The 20,213-nt window shown below is 42.0% G+C and overlaps 1 protein-coding gene across 1 annotated transcript in view; it reads right to left on the bottom strand.

Moving 5' to 3' along the window:
- The window catches only part of itga9 (integrin, alpha 9), a 388,873-nt gene that overhangs the window by 147,489 nt on the left and 221,171 nt on the right, over nt 1-20,213 (bottom strand). Inside the window, exon 16 of the mRNA XM_060822924.1 lies at nt 2,514-2,666. Within this exon, the coding sequence (XP_060678907.1) occupies nt 2,514-2,666 (153 nt within the window). The remainder of the gene's footprint in view (nt 1-2,513; nt 2,667-20,213) is intronic.

Below are 20,213 nucleotides of genomic sequence, written 5' to 3'. Positions count from 1 at the left end.
CAGCCACCAGTATGAATATTGCCACTCATTGTACCTGGAAGGTTACTGGACAGACAGGATAAGAAAGTGTTGAATCATCCAGGTATGGATATGTAAAGCTAGCTGTAAATGATGGATGCTAGCTCTCTCCAGAGGGCGAGAGCACATACAAGTTCTTGCTGCAGAAGATTCAGATGAAGATATCATAGAGGCATGTCTACTGAGATGCTGGGTGTTTGATTGGCCTGCTCGACTTATTTCTGTCATGTTAAGGAGCATGGAGGAATTCTTACCCAAGTGTCTTCACCCCATTTTAAATTGTAACATTCAGTTTATATTGCCTTACCTTATTCTTCCTACCAAAATGCATCATAGGCCATCTCATATCTATTCATTTCACTAGCCCATCTATGAGCCCTGAAATTTGTTACTATCCTCCTTGAAGTTTACTATATTTGGGTTTCATATCATCAAAATGTTGAAATTATGCCCTTAATATCCAAACCCAAATTTTAAAAAATGTTGCTGTTAAGGCTGATCTCTGGAGAAAATTATTATGAGCTTCTTCTCACCAGTCTGAAAATCAACCGTTTAAAGTACACAAAACTCTAGCTAAACCAATTTTGTCACCATGCTGCCAATGTCCTTTTAGTTCCCCAAGTTTCAATTATGTAACCAGTTAATTATGTGATACTTTGTAAAAATACCTTTTGAAAATACAATACACTACATCAACCACACTACCATCATCAACTCTCTCTATTACAATTATAAAATAACTCGATCAAGTTAGCCAAACCTAACCTCCCTTTTAAAAATCCACATAAAGTCCTGGTTATTAGCAAATAACTTTGCAAATGACAATTAATTTCTATGAATTATTTTCTCTAAAAATCTCCACAATTTGATATTAGGTTGATCGATGTGTAGTTTTCAGGTTGGTTAAAAATATCTTCAAACCAAAACTGATTTTAATGGGCCTGCTTCCCAATGAAGAAAGTGAGGACTGCAGATGCTCGAGATCAGAGCTGAAAATGTGTTGCTGGAAAAGCACAGTAGGTCAGGTAGCATCCAAGGAACAGGAAATTCGACGCTTCAAGCATAAGTCCTTCTTCAGGAAGAAGGGTTTATGCCCGAAGCGTCGAATCTCCTGTTCCTTGGATGCTGCCTGACCTGCTGCGCTTTTCCAGCAACACACTTTCAGCTGCTTCCCAATGGAGTCATTATTAATGGGATAACCCACAGCTTGCTGTTAGCTCTACTTCTGTTCATTACTTTTGGTACTGGATGCAGGGAATTTAACATGGTTATTACATTCATACATAATATTCAATTGAGTAGTAAAGTCAGGATCTTAGAAGAACGAATTGGATTTGGACAGTGTATTAGCTCAAAAGTAAACGCTTGCCTGGAAATGGAACATAGAAGAGCACCAAGCATGATCTCCAACTTGTCTGCGGAGGAGCCAGGCTTTATGACGGTGGTTTGGTGATGATGGAAAAGAACAGGCCCAAAGGGCAACTGATTCGGGGCTTCAAAAAAAATCACAAGCAAATTATATATAATTTGAAATGAGTGAGCCACGGAGAATTAAGGTGTCATCCACTTAAAATGCAAAAAACTAATTTAGATGTATCGCTCTTAATTGTCTTAGAAAATTTGGGTCATCCTTACATTTACCCGGTCACCTATGAAAAGTTGTATAGAAATTGTTGACAGATTCCTGAATTGCCTCCATGATTTTTTGCTCCTTCCAAGTAGTAAGGTGAGGTGGGATTGAGGGTAGGTACATTTGAATGAATCTTGTGAAAATAGGATAAGTGCCCACAAGCCTGAATTTTTTTTCTGATCTGAAATACATTGTATATGTATGTGTGCTTCATATTCATGGTAAGTTACGTCAGTAAACATGATAGTACAAACATAAATTAATTATTTTGTTGTAGAGAAAATCACGTGAACATTGTGAAGTAAATAATACACATCCCTTCACAATTAGATCGAAGGATAATTATTCAACAAGATTCTCCACTTCACAATCTATCCATCACCATTAAAATGATCCCATTATCCAAATTGTCCTTAGATCATTTTCGGCACTTAAATGGCTTCACACATTTTTCAATCAATTACACAGCAATTTCAACTAGATAGGACTGTAAATGACTGTTTTGCGAATAATTATGAGATTTTCATTAACCCTTTGATCTCTCAAATGACTTTGCCAGGTTTTTAATTCATTCAAAACATCTGCTGAATTAATATCAGTGATTTATTGTCAGAACATCACTCTGTCAGAAAGTAAAGCTTCTGATAAAGAATGATTCAAATCAAATTCCAGAAGTTAACCACTGAGCTTATGATGTTGGTTTGAGCATAGAAAACCTATTACTGTTCTCAAGGGGTTACAGTGGATGGATTTGCCTATTGCTGACCATGGTACAAGTCTGCTTAGAGCTTGCACTTTCCATTAAAAAAACTACATAAAGAACAAAAAATGTGGCATCTGTTGTGCAGTAAAATCTAAATTTCACCTGGTTTTGCTGAGCCAGTTTCTGTCCTTTTCTCCAGCGCAGGATTGGTTTTAAAGCTGGAAGCTCCCTCTCAGACTTGCCAGCAATTATGTGCTTGCCCAAGTTGTATGTAACTTCAAAGACAATTGGTGTTATCACATCTTTCACCTCCCGCTGTAGAAGAAAACAAATTAAGAAATTTCTCAACAGGGCACAATAGGCATAAGAACAGAAAATGCTGGAAATACCCAGCTGTTCTAGCAGCATTTACTGTGAGAGCACCAGATTTCCACCAAATGCTTTTGTATGGCATATCAGAAACTCCGGGGCTGAAAATGTGTTGCTGGAAAAGTGCAGCAGGTCAGGCAGCATCCAAGGAGCCGGAGAATCGACATTTCGGGCATGAGACCTTCTTCAGGAATGAAGAAAGTGTGCCAAACAGGCTAAGATAAAAGGTAGGGAGGAGGGACTTGGGAGACGGGCGTTGGAAATGCAATAGGTGGAAGGAGGTTAAGGTGAGGGTGATAAGGTGAGGGTGATAGGCCGGAGTAGGGGTGGGGGCGGAGAGCTCAGGAAGGCGGTGCTGAGTTCGAGAGTTGGGACTGAGACAAGGTGGGGGGAGGGGAAATGAGGAAACTGGAGAAATCTGAGTTCATCCCTTGTGGTTGGAGGGTTCCTAGGCAGAAGATGAGGTGCTCTTCCTCCAGCCGTCGTGTTGCTATGGTCTGGCGATGGAGGAGGCCAAGGACCTGCATGTCCTTGGTGGAGTGGGAGGGGGAGTTGAAGTGTTGAGCCACGGGGTGGTTGGGTTGGTTGGTCCGGGTGTCCCAGTGGTGTTCTCTGAAACATTCCGCAAGTAGGCGGCCTGTCTCGCCAATATAGAGGAGGCCACAGCGGGTGCACGAATGCAGTAAATGATGTGTGTGGAGGTGCAGGTGAATTTGTGGCGGATATGGAAGGATCCCTTGGGGCCTTGGAGGGAAGTAAGGGGGGGGTGCAAGTTTTGCATTTCTTGCGGTTGCAGGGGAAGGTGCCGGGAGTGGAGGTTAGGTTGGTGGGGGAGGGTGTGGACCTGATGAGGGAGTCACGAAGGGAGTGGTCTTTTTGGAATGCTGATAGTGGAGAGGAAGGAAATATATCCCTGGTTTGGAGGTGGCGAAAATGACGACGGATGATACGATGTATATGGAGGTTGGTGGGGTGATAGGTGAGGACCAGTGGGGTTCTGTCCTGGTGGTGGTTGGAGGGGCAGGGTTTACGGGCGGAGGAGCGGGAAGTGGAGAAGATGTGGTGGAGAGCATCGGTGACCACGTCTGGGGGGAAATTGCGGTCTTTGAAGAAAGAGGCCATCTGGGTTGTTCGGTCTGGTCTGGGAACTGGTCTTCCTGGGAGCCCCTATCAGAAACCCCATCAAGAAGATCTGAGGAAACTGGGGAACACTTACAGCTCACTAAGCACAAAGTCATTCATATTATTTCACAAAAGAACAATTATCAGTTAATACTACGACCAATATAATTAAGGAAGAAATTAAACAGAAGAACTTGTTTCAATGTTCTAAATATAAATTTTAACACTCTTTCAGGATGACTTATTTTACCTAATCACTCTGTTAGCAATATTATCACATATCTAAATAGATTAGATTAGATTAGATTAGATTACTTACAGTGTGGAAACAGGCCCTTCGGCCCAACAAGTCCACGCCGACCCGCCGAAGCGCAACCCACCCATACCCCTACATTTACTCCTTACCTAACACTATGGGCAATTTAGCATGGCCAATTCACCAGACCCGCACATCTCTGGAATAGGTGTGGTCTTGAACCTGGGTCTCCTATTCCAGAAGTAAAGACAATACTATAGTGATCCTACTTTTCCAGGAAGAAATTTTCTAATCAACCTGTTCAGAGACAATGTTACACATGTCTGGAGCAGGTGGGACTTGAATCCAGGCCTCCAGCCCAGAGGTAGAGATACTACCACTGCACCACAAGTGCCCCGTTCTTCAAAGATGTGCATTTTGATTGTATACTTTTCCGCTGAATAACCTGTTACAAAGCATTTGCTTTGATTACACTGATTTTAGCCATAGCTTTAATGCATTGAAACTTGAAAGGACATTTAAGCACTGATGCCAAAGATAGAAACCTCTAACCCTTCATGTGCCTCTATGTCCAAGTCTGGATCTAAATATGATGCTTAGTCACCAGCAAGGTGCCACAGTGATAGGTTAATAAATAATAACAATGGAAAAGAGAGACACATTGCTGATGCTTTTTGACTTGCAATAATCAGGACAAACGTAAAGATTTCAAATTGTCACAACAGTTTATACGACAACAAAAGAGATTGCAAATTGTTTGGCGAGTGGATTCTGATTGACTGAGTTGTTGCCATTGAGAAAGCAACAGAGAATCACAAGCTCCAGGGTAATTTAAAGACGTCCAAAGCTTGAACATTTTCCCTTAGTTTGCAGAGAATAGCTCCCTGTTTATGAATATACATCACTTCTAGCAAGCAGAAATGAGCCATTTTATGACCTCAGCTGATTATTTTAAAAGTGGTTGTTGGTGTAACTTTTGGCACACTCAGGATTATTTAGCAGTTGCTACTGATCATGGAATCACATCTAACAGCTAACAATTTGGGTTTTGCAAGTATGGTCTGGGTGCATACGATCTGTACCTTTGCTTATTACAAACAACCAAAGGAGCATTCTGTTTGATACAATCAGCCAGTTGTAGAAACAGATGGCCAATGTTACTGGCATGATACCAACACAGATATTCATACACAATGTGCTCAAGTGTGTGGTAGGAAGAACATCTTTTTGAACTGTTAGTAGCATCCCATTACTAGAAAACACCACTAAGGAACTTGCTGAACCTAAAGAGGATTTCATAGTTATATCACTTGTTTGGGCACATAACGGGTCATTAAAACTTAGCTCAAATGCACAGGTTGCTAAGTTTATAAATTTAATACTACATATCTAAAAAACAATAGCATATCTGTACTGCCATGATATAACAACATGGCATAAATGCTTACAGCTTTCTTCAGCAGCATGTTCATTTGCAGTTTTGAATGAGCACATACACAAGGCACTGCTATCAATCTGTAGGTCATGTACAATCTTGGCAAAGATTACTCCATTAACAGGATGCTGCAGTAAATCTTGCAATTGAATAACAACACGGATTAATGACAATGCCAGAGTGATACCAGATTTGTATTCCGGAAACTTAATCACTGCAAATTCTAAGGTCCAGAGGTATCCTAGTACATTAGTGATGAAATTAGGCCACCTGATGAAGAGGCAGTGTCTCAAAAACTAGAGCTTCCAAATAAACCTGTTGGACGATAACCTGGTGTTGTGTGATTTTTAAGTAAGTGACAAAAGCATAGTATGCAGGAACTACAGGCAATTGATACACTTCACTATGAGAGAAACTAATCAGATTAGTAAAAATATTCTGTTTCAGTTATACATGGCATTTCTGAAATGGCATTTGAATACTATATGCAGTTTTCACTTTATTATTTCAGAAAGGATGTCCAAACATTTGTGGTGGTGGTGGTGGTGGTGGTTCAGAGAAGTTTCACTAGCTTGATACCTGTAATGAATGAGTTGTCTTATAGGTTGGACTGACCAGGTTGGTTCAACTGAAGTTTGGAAGAGTGAGGAGTTACTTGACTTTGAGTGGTTTTGACATGATAGACATGAAAAGGAGATTTTTGCTTATGAGTGATTCCAGAAATGTTTAAAAATTAGGAGTTCCCCTTTTAGGACAAAGACAAGGAGACTGCTTTTTCTCTCAGGCGGTTGTGGAACGTTGGAACACTCTGCCTCAGAAATCAGGATCATTGAATATTTTTAAAGCAGTGCAAGACGGTTTCTTGCTTAGCGAGGAATTCAAAGGTTATCAGAGTTATATGGGAATGTGAAATTCAGAACAGAAACACATCAGCCACATTTATTTTTCAGATAAACAATCCCATTCTCCTTTGAATGTAATCAATTGGATCCGTGCGCTCCATTCTCTCCCCAACCACTCATTGCATAGAAAGATATTTTCTCACCTCATTGTTACTTCTTTTGTTAATCATCTTAAATCAGTGCACACTGATTCTCAAACCTTCTGCCACTGACATAGTTTCTTCTTAATTACTCTGTATTCTTGGCAGACTCTGTAGACCATTTGTCAGTGTTGGTTGCAAGTGCATTATTCTAATGTCTTGGTCAATGAGATAGCTTTCTCCCAAGTTGCACTTTAAGTCAGATTCCCACTAATTAGAAGAAAAAAAACTGAGATTGTTTCTGATGAATGCAAGGCTTTAGCAACATGGTTTTCTTTTCAGCAATACTCAAAGTGGCAGAATATCCCATTCGGTAATGTTAAACAAGTCAGCAGTTGCAGGTAGTGTCTGGAGAACAATAAGCTTTGTTTTGGATATTTCATCATAGTGTTCCTTCTCACCATTTGCACAAATTCTTTTCACAGGCAGCAGAGCTCCCCATACCTGCCACCTTCGCTCCCACGTGAACGGCAGAGGAAGATGACCAGTCCATTGGTTTACTGATCATGCTCCCTGCAAGTTCCTGCCTACTGCCAGGTTTAATTTGAACACCAACAGGAATTGGGCAGTTATGTGCTCTCACTTAAGGATCTTAATGGGAAATGGGGCAGGAAGGCTATTCACAGATCTTCCTGTTACTACCTTAATCAGGTGGGAACCAAAACACACTGAACAGTTACCTGTCTGATTATATGCCCCCCACTCCTGTTAACAAACTACCCAAAGGGGGGTTGGAGCATTAAGTACCACCTTTAGACTAGAACTAAAGATGTTTTACATTCAGTAGACAGTAACATGTACATTCTTAAAATCTTTGCCAACTAATCCTCTCATTATTTATATAATAGCTAATCATAATAACTGATCTGATGGTTTAATATGATGGGAAAACAGGATTGAGTTGAATGAACAATTAAGTGACAAAGTTCCAGCTATCCCATCCCATGAATCCTTAACACACATCTTGGTATCCTTATATCTTCTATCTCTGTCTTCACATTTCAGCATAACCATTTCCCTGCATCTTTGTTCCAAAACCTGTTTATCTGTTTAATTTCATGGAAGCCCAAGAACACAAAAAGGCAATATTCAAAACATCTATGAAAATCAAGTGTTTATCAGATGCTTTCAAAGGAGTCTCTCCAAAGAGCTTCATGATCAGATAGATGCCTTTCACAAATCCTGTCACCTCTATTCATTCAACTGGTATTTCTCTATAATTAGGTTAAATTAACTTATATCAAAATCATTAGCTCATTAGATCTGACACTAATTAAATTAGGAAGGTAAAGTTCAAAATCCCAAGTCAATGCCTAATTAAATGCAGCTTGCTGTGTCAGCTTGATTTACCCTAATGTGTGGACTGAGCTCAGTAATCATACTATTTTCTGAAACAATATAATGTTAAAATCATATTAACAATGAGGAGACATTAAATCTAACATTGAATTTCTCATCTGCTAATCCCAATATCCGTCTTTGTATGTCTTCATAAGCTAATTGACATACACTGGCTTATTTGCTAATTTATTCTGGCTAAAATGAAGATTTCTAAATGTGATGCTGAACTGATACTTCTATAAGGTTGCCAATTTTATAACTGAGCTGTACAGGGGTGTTTTTAAAATGAGCTTTGCCTGAAACAGCCAGACATCGGATAAAGCTTTGAAGGTGGACCAGAGAACACCAATTTAAGGTAAAGAGCAAAAGTAGGAAAGGTGACATGAAAAATAAGTATTTTATACAACAAGTGTTAGTTTCTGGAGTGCATCTGCCCACTTGCATCAAAACTAAATCCAATTTGTCCAATTACCACTCCGTCTGTCTGTTCTCATCACAAATGAAAAATGTCACTGACACCATTATCAAAGGGCACTGACACCCGGTGTTAACCTAGTCACTGATGCTCAGTTTGAAACAAGCACTTGACACCAGAACCTTTAAAGCTTTCGCTCAAATATGGACCAAAAAACTCAGATTCAAGAGGTGAGATGAGAGTAACTACCCTCGACATAAAAACAGCATTTGCCCGGACTTGGCGGGTCAAGCTCCAGTGAAAAATTGAAGTCAGTGGGAATGGGGTAAGGTTGGTGAGGCGAACTCTTTATTGTCTGAGTCATATACAGCAACAACTTTCATGTAGGATATTCATCTCATCCCTAGGACATCACTACAGGGTTTCTCAGGATAGTGTCCTGGCTTAACCATCTTCAGTTGCTTCATTGAGACCTTCCCCATACAAATGGTCAGAATGGGCTATTAACTCAAAATTGCAGAGTGTTCAACTCCATTTGGACTCCTCAGATAGCCATGTCATCTGTGTCCACATTCAGCAGTAACCAGGCAACATTCCAGCTTGGTATGATAATTAGCAAGTAACATCTGTGTCCACAGTGCCAAACAATTAATGTCTCTAACAAGAGAAAATCTAAACATCTCTTAATGATGTTCAACAACATTACCATTTCTGAAATCCTCCAAAATACAGAGTGCTAACATTAACCAGAATCTGAACTGGACTAGCCATGTGACCTCAAGAACAAGGCAGAGGCTGAGAATCCAGCAGCGATTAATTCACATCCTGACTCTCCAAAGACAGGCCACAATCTACAAGGCACAAGTCAGGAATACTATGGAATACTCTTCACTTGCCTAGCTCCACAACAGTCAAGAAACAGTCAAGGGCAAAGCAGCCTGCTGGATTACCATTCTAATCACCAATAATTGGAAAGATGTTGTGAATCTTGAAAGGGTTCAGAAAAGTTTTACAAGGATGTTGCCAGGGCTGGAGGATTTGAGCTATACGGAGAGGCTGAATAGGCTGGGGCTGTTTTCTCTTGAGCGTCAGAGGCTGAGGGATGACCTTATCGAGGTTTATAAAATTATGAGGGGCATGGATAGGATAAATAGACAAAGTCTTTGTCCTGGGGTGGGGGAGTTCAGAACTAGAGGGCATAGATTTAGGGTGAGAGGGGAAAGAGGGTGGGGGGGATGACTTACCAGGGGCAAGCAACGAGGTTCAGGCCTCTGGCACGGAGCCTGGCCCCGTTGCTCAGAAGGGTAGGGTGGAGAAAAGTAGAGCAATAGTTCTTGGGGACTCGATAGTGAGGGGTACAGACAGACGGTTTTGTGGGGGCGACAGGGACTCACGTTTGGTATGTTGCCTCCCAGGTGCAAGGGTACGTGATGTCGCTGAGCATGTTTTCCGGGTCCTTAAGGGGGAGGGGGAGCAGCCCCAGATCGTGGTCAACGTTGGCACCAACGATATAGGTAGGAAGAAGGGTGAGGATGTCAGACAGGCTTTCAGGGAGCTAGGTTGGAAGCTCAGAGTTAGAACAAATAGAGTTGTAGTCTCTGGTTTGTTACCCGTGCCACGTGATAGAGAGTCGAGGAATAGGGAGAGAGAGCAGTTAAATGCGTGGCTACAGGGATGGTGCAGGAGGGAGGGATTCCGGTTTCTGGACAACTGGGGTCCTTTCTGGGGAAGGTGGGACCTCTATAAAAAGGATGGGCTACACCTGAACCTGAGGGGCACCAGTGTCCTTGGGGGGAGGTTTGCTAGTGCTCTTTGGGAGGGTTTAAACTAACTCCGCGGGGGCATGGGAACCAGGACTGTAGCTTTAGGGTACAGGACCTTGAGTGTAGGGAGGTTAGGAATAATGCAGCGATCTCTAAGGAGGGTGCCTGTAACCAGAAAGGTGGATTGAAGTGTGTATACTTCAATGCCAGAAGTATAAGGAATAAGGTAGGTGAACTTGCAGCGTGGGTTGGTACCTGGGACTTCGATGTTGTGGCCATTACAGAGACGTGGGTAGAACAGGGACAAGAATGGCTGTTGCACGTTCCAGGGTTCAAATGTTTTAGTAGGATCAGACATGGGGGTAAAAAAGGGGGAGGCGTGGCATTACTTGTCAAAGACAGTATCACAGCAGTGGAATGGACGATGGAAGAGGACTTGCCATCTGAGGTAGTTTGGGCTGAGGTTAGAAATAGGAAAGGTGAGGTCACCCTGTTAGGTGTTTTCTACAGGCCTCCTAATAGTCCTAGAGAAGTAGAGGATAATATTGCGAGGATGATTCAGGAAAAGAGTGAAGGTAGCAGGGTGGTTGTTATGGGGGACTTTAACTTCCCAGATATTGACTGGGAGAGCTATAGCTCGAGTTCATTAGATGGGTCGGTGTTTGTACAATGTGTGCAGGAGGGTTTCCTGACACAATATGTCGACAGGCCAACAAGAGGGGAGGCTATATTGGATTTGGTTCTAGGTAATGAACCAGGCCAGGTGTTAGACTTGGAGGTAGGTGAGCACTTCGGGGACAGTGACCACAACTCGGTGACTTTTACTTTAGTGATGGAGAGGGATAATCGTGCGCCGCAGGGCAAGAGCTATAGCTGGGGGCAGGGAAATTATGATGCAGTGAGGCATGACTTAGGTTGTGTGGATTGGAAAAACAGGCTTCAAGAGAAGAACACTAATGAGATGTGGGGATTGTTCAAGGAGCAGCTACTGCGTGTCCTCGATAGGTATGTACCAGTCAGGCATGGTGTAAAGGGCCTTGTGAGGCAGCCGTGGTTTAGTAAGGAATTGGAGTCCCTTGTGAAAGGGAAGAAGGCGGCATATGTAAAGATGAGGCGTGAAGGTTCAGTAGGGGCGATTGAGAGTTATAAGGTAGCCAGGAAGGAGCTAAAGAGGGAGCTAAGAAAAGCGAGAAGGGGACATGAAAAGTCTTTAGCTGGTAGGATTAGGGAAAACCCAAAGGCTTTCTATAGGTATGTCAAGAATAAAAGGATGACTAGGGTAGGTATCGGTCCAGTCAAGGATAGTAGTGGGAAGTTGTGTGTGGAGGCGGAGGAGATTGGAGAGACATTAAATCAGTACTTTTCATCAGTATTCACTCAGGAACAGGACACTGTTGCTGATATGAATATGGAATCACAAATTATTAGAATGGATGCCCTGGAAATATGCAGGGAAGAGGTTTTGGGAATATTGGAAAGGATGAATATAGATAAGTCTCCTGGGCCTGATGGCATTTACCCCAGGATCCTATGGGAAGCTAGGGAGGAGATAGCAGAGCCATTGGCCTGGATTTTTATGTCGTCATTGTCAACGGGAATAGTACCAGAGGACTGGAGGATAGCGAATGTGGTCCCATTGTTCAAGAAAGGGAGTAGGGATAGCCCTAGTAACTATAGGCCAGTGAGTCTGACCTCAGTGGTGGGCAAAGTCTTAGAGAGAATGGTAAGGGATAAGATTTATGAACATCTGGGTAGGAATAACGTGATCAGGGATAGCCAGCATGGTTTTGTGAAGGGCAGGTCGTGCCTCACAAACCTTATTGAGTTCTTTGAGAAGGTGACTATGGAAGTGGATGAGGGTAAAGCAGTAGATGTTGTGTATATGGATTTTAGTAAGGCGTTCGATAAGGTTCCCCATGGTAGGCTAATGCTAAAACTTCGGAGGTATGGCATTGAGGATACATTAGAGGTTTGGATTAGGAATTGGCTGGCTGGAAGGAGACAGAGGGTAGTAGTTGATGGATTATGTTCATCTTGGAGCGCAGTTACTAGCGGTGTACCACAAGGATCTGTTTTGGGACCATTGCTTTTTGTTATCTTTATAAATGATCTAGAGGAAGGACTTGAAAGCTGGGTAAGCAAGTTTGCGGATGACACGAAAGTCGGTGGAGTTGTGGATAGTGAGGAAGGAAGTGGTAGGTTACAGCGGGATATAGATAAGTTGCAGAGCTGGGCGGAAATGTGGCAAATGGAATTCAATGTAGCTAAGTGCGAAGTCGTTCACTTTGGTAGGAATAACAAGATGATGGATTACTGGGCTAATGGTAGGCTACTTGGTAGTGTGGATGAGCAGAGGGATCTTGGTGTCTATGTACACAGATCTCTGAAAGTTGTCACCCAGGTAAATAGTGCTGTGAGGAAGGCATATGGTGTACTGGGCTTTATTGGCAGAGGAATTGAGTTCCGGAGTCCTGAGGTCATGTTGCAGTTGTTTAAGACTCTGGTGAGGCCTCATCTGGAGTATTGTGTGCAGTTTTGGTCGCCATACTATAGGAAGGATGTGGAAGCTTTAGAACGAGTGCAGAGGAGGTTTACCAGGATGTTGCCTGGAATGGTAGGAAAATCTTATGAGGAAAGGCTGAGGCACTTGGGGCTGTTCTCATTGGAGAAGAGAAGGTTTAGGGGAGATCTGATAGAAGTGTATAAGATGATTAGGGGTTTAGATAGGGTAGATACTAAGAACCTTTTACCGCTAATGGAGTCAGGTGTTACTAGGGGACATAGCTTTAAATTAAGGGGTGGTAGGTATAGGACAGATGTTAGGGGTAGATTCTTCACACAGCGGGTTGTGAGTTCATGGAATGCCCTGCCCGTATCAGTGGTGAACTCTCCTTCTTTATGTTCATTTAAGCGGGCATTGGATAGGCATTTGGAAGTTATTGGGCTAGTATAGGTTAGGTAGGACTCGGTCGGCGCAACATCGAGGGCCGAAGGGCCTGTACTGCGCTGTATCCTTCTATGTTCTATGTTCTATATAAAAGAGACCTAAGGGGCAACTTTTTCCGCACAGAGGGTGGTACGTATATGGAAAGAGTTGCCAGAGGTAGTGGTGGAGGCTGGTACAATTGCAACATTTAAAAGGCATTTGGATGGGTATATGAATAGGGAGGGTTTTGGAGGGATATGGGCCAGGTCCTGGCAGGTGGGACTAGATTGGGTTGGGATAACTGGTCAGCATGGACGGGTTGGACCGAAAGGTCTGTTTCTGTGCTGTACATCTCTATGACTCTGACTCTAAATACTCATTCCCTCCATCCCCAGGATATATTGGCAGCAGTGTGTATCATCAACAAATTTAACTGCAGCAACTCAGCAAGCTCATTCAGTAGCTCCTTCCAAACTTGAGAGTTCTAACACGTAGATGATCAAGGGCATTAGAGTAATGGGAACAGTACGACCAAATGACATACCATACTTACTTGGAATTATATCACTGTTTCTTTATTGGCCCAAAGTCCTGGAATTTTCCTTAGTAACAGCACTAAGTGAGTACCTCAACAAGATAGACAGTAGTAGTCTAGGACAACTCATCACCAGTTTCTCCACAGCAATTAAGGATGGATAGGTCCTGGCCTTGTTTATAAGACTCATGAAAAAATTTTTGAAAACTGCTCAACAGTGTGGAGGAAACAAATTTCAACTGCCTGTTTTAAAAGAGAATTAGATCATTATCTGAAAGAAAAGGAAATTGCAGAGCGGCAGGTAAAAGAAAAAAGAATGGAACTGGTTGACAAAGTTAAAAATCACACAACACCAGGTTATAGTCCAACAGGTTTAATTGGAAGCACACTAGGTTTCGGAGCGTAGTGGAGGGCTCAAGGCTCAATCCTAACACACAGAATTTATAGCAAAACTTTACAGTGTGATGTAACTGAAATTATACATTGATTGTCTATTAAGCCTTTCATCGGTTAGAATACCATGATAGTTTCACTTCTTTTATGTGTAAATCACAAAACCCTTTTTTAAAGTTGCATTCTCAGGTTAGCTGTTAACAATGGTGATAGCTAGACAATATGTTGAAGGTGTTGGCCCCCTGTGTTCTCTGCCTATGCCATGATGTTTAGATTGATTCTAATCTAAAAAGTGACATACCTGAGTTTTACATGAATGCATGCAGTTTTTGAGCAAAGTGCAATGTAACCCTGCAATTACAAGTTCACCACACAAAATATATGTGTGCATGTGGGTCTTTGTCTGTGTGTGTGTGTGTGTCTGTCTGTCTGTCTGGGTTGGGGGTTGTGAGTGTGAGAAAGTGTATGTATGTGTGTGTAGTGAGTGCAGAGTGTCTTAAGTCTGTGAGGGGATGCATGTGTGAGTGTGGAAATGTATGTAGGTATCTGTGTGCACGTCTGTGTATATGTGTGTCCTTGTGTATGTGTGTATAGGAGTGCCTGTGTGTGTGAGAGAGTGTGTGTGTATAGTGCAATGGTGGTCACCTGTAATGTGACATGAACCCAAGGCCCCGGTTGAGGCCCTCCCTATGGATACTGAACTTAGCTATCAGCCTCTGCTTGGCCACTTTTCGCATCTGCTTGCCCCGAAGTCCACTTTGGAGGATGGTCACCCGAAGGTCCGAGGCTGAATGTCCTGGACCACTGAAGTGTTCCCCAACTGGGAGGGAACCCTCCTGTCTATTGATTGTTGTGCGGTGCCCATTCATCCGTTGTCGTAGCCTTTGCTTGGTTTCCCCAATGTACCATGCCTCCAGACATCCTTGCTTGCAACGTATAAGATAGACAATGTTGGCTGAGTCACATGAATACCTGCCATGTACAAGGTTGGAGGAGTCCCCACGTATAATGGTGGTATCTATGTCCACACTCTGACACATCTTGCAGTGCCTATCGTAACAGGGTTGTATGGAGTTGTCCTGAGAGCTGGGCAGCTTGCTATGAACAACGATCTGTTTGAGGTTTGGCGGTTAGTTAAAAGCAAGTAGTGGAGGTGTGGGGAAGGTCTTGGTGAGGTGCTCATCCTCATTGATAATGTATTGCAGGACTCAAAGAATATGGCGTAGTTTTTCAGCACCTGGGAAATACTGAACAACAAAGGGTACCCTGTCGGTTGCTGCACAAGACGTGTAAGAGTGTGGACATAGATACCACTATTACGCATGGGGACACCTCCCACCTTGGACATGGCAGGTACTCATGTGACTCAGCCAACGTTGTCTATCTTATACGTTGCAAGCAAGGATGCCCGGAGGCATGGCACATTGGGGAAACCGAGCAAAGGATATGACAACGGATGAATGGGCACCGCACAGCAATCAACAGACAAGAGTGTTCCCTTCCAGGTGGAGAACACTTCAGTGGTCCAGGACATTCAACCTCGGACCTTCAGGTGACCATCCTCCAAGGCGGACTTCGGGACAGGCAGCAGCGAAAAGTGGCCGAGCTGATGCTGATAGCTAAGTTCGGTACCCATAGGGAGAGCCTCAACTGGGACCTTGGGTTCATGTCACATTGCACTATACACACACACAGATACTCCTACACACACACACACACGCTTCTATACTCACACACACAGACACACATATACACAGACGCACACACCCTTACGGACGCGCACATTCCCACACTCACACATGCACCCCCTCACAGACTCACTACACACACACACACACACACACACACACACACACACACTCACAACTCCCAACCCAGACAGATACACACATACAGACAGACAAAGACCCACATGCACACATATTTTGTGGGGTGAATTTGTACTTGCAGGGTTACATTGTACTTTGCTCAAAAACTGCATGCATTCATGTAGAACTCTGAGCTCAAAAACTGCATGAATTCATGCAAAACTCCATTATTTCACTTTTTATATTAGAATCAAATCTAATCATCATGGTATAGACAGAGAACACAGGGGACTAACACCTTCAACATATTGTCTAGCTATCATCATTGTTAACAGCTAACTTGAGAATGCAACTTTTTAAAAAAGGTTTTGTGATTTACACATGAAAGAAGTGAAACTATCATGGTATTCTAACAGATGAAAGGTTTAACAGACAATCAATTTTTCAATGTATAATTTCAGTTACATCACACTGTAAATTTTTGCTATAAATTCTTTGTGTTAGGATTGAGCGCTCCACTACCACCTGATAAAGAAGCGATGCTCCGAAAGCTAGTGTGCTTCCAATTAAACCTGTTGGACTATAACCTAGTGTTGTGTGATTTTTAACTTTGCACACCTGAGTCCAACACCAGCATCTCCAAATCGGAACTGGTTGAGTTGCTCTTGTAATGAGCCAACACAGGTACAACACGCTGAAGAGCCTTCTTCTGTGCTTTTACCAATGACTTTAGATCCCAAAACTTAGTGAACAGTGTTGAGCTTTTTATAAGGCATGACTGGACAAGTTAACTGGTAGGGCAACAACCCTAATTTCACACTTGTTAAAAATCAAAGCCTAAACTTAGTAAGATGTGCAAACTGAGTTCATTGATCTACCCAGCCATTTGTTCTATCAGCAATTGCTGTGAACATTCTGCTTTCATGAAGGCTTGTGACAAAAGATGAATATTGGGAAACAGCCATTTTATTTACACGTTTACCAACTATAGTTTTTACACCATGTCAGCATGACAAAGTTGAAGTTTTATTCATACAGAAATTACTTCACATAGGATATGTCCAATCCTTGAGCATGAATACTCGTCAACTTAATGTCTATAAATAAAAAGTATTCAACTTCCTTACAAACATAAACTTTATAAATATAATCCTCCCATACATGCTTGCTCTTGAAGTACATACTTAAAATAATTGGCACAGTGACATGATATAGCACTGGCTATTGTTAATTTATACTTCGCATGCAGAGAATCAAGGTTAGAGACACAGACTCCTTTAAAAACTATCTTTACCGAAAATTATCAGTACATCAAAAGCAGATTACCACCAGTCTGTAAAGCAAAGAAAACATCTCGAGAGTTCATGCTTCCTTAACAAGTTTAATATATGTTGCAGGTTTATTGTTTTAATAAGCATATGATTTCCTGAGTTATCAATATGTTAATTTTTTTTTTAAAAAGGTTCATATCATTGTTCTTGAGCAAATAACTTGAACCATGTTTAGTACTGATTCTTTGCTTCCCAAGTGTGCACTTACCTGAAGGATATCCTTGGTAACTCTCACAAAATAGTGTAAATACAACATGCTAAGTGTTAATTTTCAAATTAGACTCAGCACCAACTAGAGGACATGTTGGGAATCCCAGTCCACATTAGAATAGAAAACCATAGGCAGTGCCATCATTAATTAATAAAACCCATTCCAGTGGTCATTGTACCTGTAATTTAAATAATTACCCTCACATTTGGATGAAATGAGCCAGTAAAATTGCATATAAAAATTTTAGTTACCCTGAATATGTGAATTCCAGGTCCAGCAACATTTTCATGGAAGATAACATGTTGAAGATCTCAATCACATTCTACACTGAACTACAAAACAATTGGAGTTGTTATGGCCAGACCCTCGATGAGGTTCTGCAAATTATTATGGTTCCAGGTGGAATACAGATTACGGAGAATGAATTGGTTCCCCTTTGGTTGCTTGAAGGTTGATTTGCAAAGGATCCCCTCCCTTTGCATTCCTTTCTCCAGATTCAAATGAATTCAGAATGAAATCAATTTTTCAGTGATGACAAAGGAGTAAGTTAAATAGTTACTAAATGCAAAAAGTCATAATAACACAGAACACATACAAAAGATTAGAAATGAGAAGCAGGTCAAGAAATTATAATATATATGGTTCAGTCTCCAAGTTATTCATAAAGATTAAACAGTGAAACACTGATAGTAGAACAGTTAATATTTGAGAATTCTGGCTTTTCAGTTTGGTGGTGATTCTTCTTATCATCTTTCCTTTTGACTGGCTTATAGCAGAATGAAAGAATCTTTTACCTGTAATGCAGTGATGAATAATGGATGGTTCTCCAACTGTGACCTTCACAACACATTAGTGTTTGAACCCAGACTGTATACCCGAGTGTCTCAGTCCACTGACACACATGAGCACCTCATCTCACTATCACCTTCCATTACCACACAAAGACAGGGGTTCAACTGGCTTTTAACCCTACTTTTTGTGCATTCTCAAAAAGAGAAGACATAAAACATGTCTCTTATCAAGACCACTTATCTCCTATCATTTTCATAGCCTGAGATAACTCCAGGAGATTACAGTTCAGTTTGGAATGCATTTTCATTTTCAAAGCTTCCTTGACACTTTATCAGGGTCTCATTCCTAGGTCTCTCTGTCGCTCCACACAATGAATGAATTTACGTCAAGACAACTCGTGAATTTATAGCCACAGATATTTTGGCTGGAATTGGTCCTTTTTAAAAAAAAACACACGTTGCCATTAATTTTTGAAATGTCCATGGGGGATGAGGGATCGGGGAGCAGTGGAGGTGGGTGGGGGGGCTTGATCGCTGATATTGTCACTGTGACCTCCAAATATTACTAGAGTGACAATCCACAAAATTTTTAGGGCTCTAGAATAAATTTGGGAGACCAGCAGAATCCCCAAGAAAAAGACAATGGAGACAGTGTTTCCTCAATTTCAACAGTTTCCCCCCTGCTTTGACTAGAGGTTGAAAATTTGTCCACTGCTTAAAGTGACACACAGCATTGATTCCTTCAGCTGGAAATCTGAGTTTCTGAGCTTCAGCCAATAACAGTGACAATAGTAACAAAAAGTACACCGACTGCATGAAGCTCATCAATGGTAAATGTCAGCCCCAGGCACTTGGACAGGCAGGTTATGTGAATGATAAAAGCAGTAGAGTTTCACACATTGGCCCCCAAGGAAAGGATCAGACTGCCCTTTCACATAGGTGAGTACATGATTATCCAACAAACATAACAGAACTGTATTCTGGATTAGTAGTGCTGGAAGAACACAGCAGTTCAGGCAGCATTCAAAGTGCAGCGAAATCGACGTTTCAGGCAAAAGAAGGGCTTTGCTCTTCCAGCACCACTAATCCAGAATCTGGTTTCCAGCATCTGCAGTAGTTGTTTTTACTCCATAACAGAGCTGTATCCAGAGTGGTATTTGTACCTGCCCAAACTATTATCAATGAGTTACCTTACCAATGACTCCAAAAAGTTTATGTAGTGATCAATTTTGTTAACTGCTGCAAATGTGTTGCTGGTCAAAGCACAGCAGGCCAGGCAGCATCTCAGGAATAGAGAATTCGACGTTTCGAGCATAAGCCCTTCATCAGGAATAAGAGAGAGAGAGCCAAGCAGGCTAAGATAAAAGGTAGGGAGGAGGGACTAGGGGGAGGGGCGATGGAGGTGGGATAGGTGGAAGGAGGTCAAGCTGAGGGTGATAGGCCGGAGTGGGGTGGGGGCGGAGAGGTCAGGAAGAGGATTGCAGGTTAGGAGGGCGGTGCTGAGTTGAGGGAACCGACTGAGACAAGGTGGGGGGAGGGGAAATGAGGAAACTGGAGAAATCTGAATTCATACCTTGTGGTTCCTTCCACCTATCCCACCTCCATCGCCCCTCCCCCTAGTCCCTCCTCCCTACCTTTTATCTTAGCCTGCTTGGCTCTCTCTCTCTTATTCCTGATGAAGGGCTTATGCTCGAAACGTCGAATTCTCTATTCCTGAGATGCTGCCTGGCCTGCTGTGCTTTGACCAGCAACACATTTGCAACTCATCAATTTTGTTAAGCCAAGTGATGCTGAAATTTAGGATAAGCACGTACAGATCAATACCCTGTTAGTACATAGCATCCCAATTCTAAACCACAGACTGTTCTTCTTAAGAACCCTATAAATATGTTTCAGACTTTCTATATTTTATAACTTCTATGAAATAAATTATACCTCTGCCTGGTTTTGTCATAGATTATATTAAATGATAGTGATCTGTGGTCACAGGAGTTTCTGTGTCCTCTCATCTGCAAGTTAAAACCTCATCTGAATTTGTAAGTATATTAAAATCAGATGGTATTGACTATATTTGAATCATGCTGAACATTTAACTGTTTTGCAAGGTAATTTTCTAATTAGATA

The sequence above is a fragment of the Hemiscyllium ocellatum genome, chromosome 4 (assembly GCF_020745735.1).
Source record: "Hemiscyllium ocellatum isolate sHemOce1 chromosome 4, sHemOce1.pat.X.cur, whole genome shotgun sequence".
Lineage (NCBI taxonomy): Eukaryota > Metazoa > Chordata > Chondrichthyes > Orectolobiformes > Hemiscylliidae > Hemiscyllium > Hemiscyllium ocellatum.
Note: the sequence above shows the minus strand (reverse complement) of the source record. Positions and strands in the feature narration are given on the sequence as shown.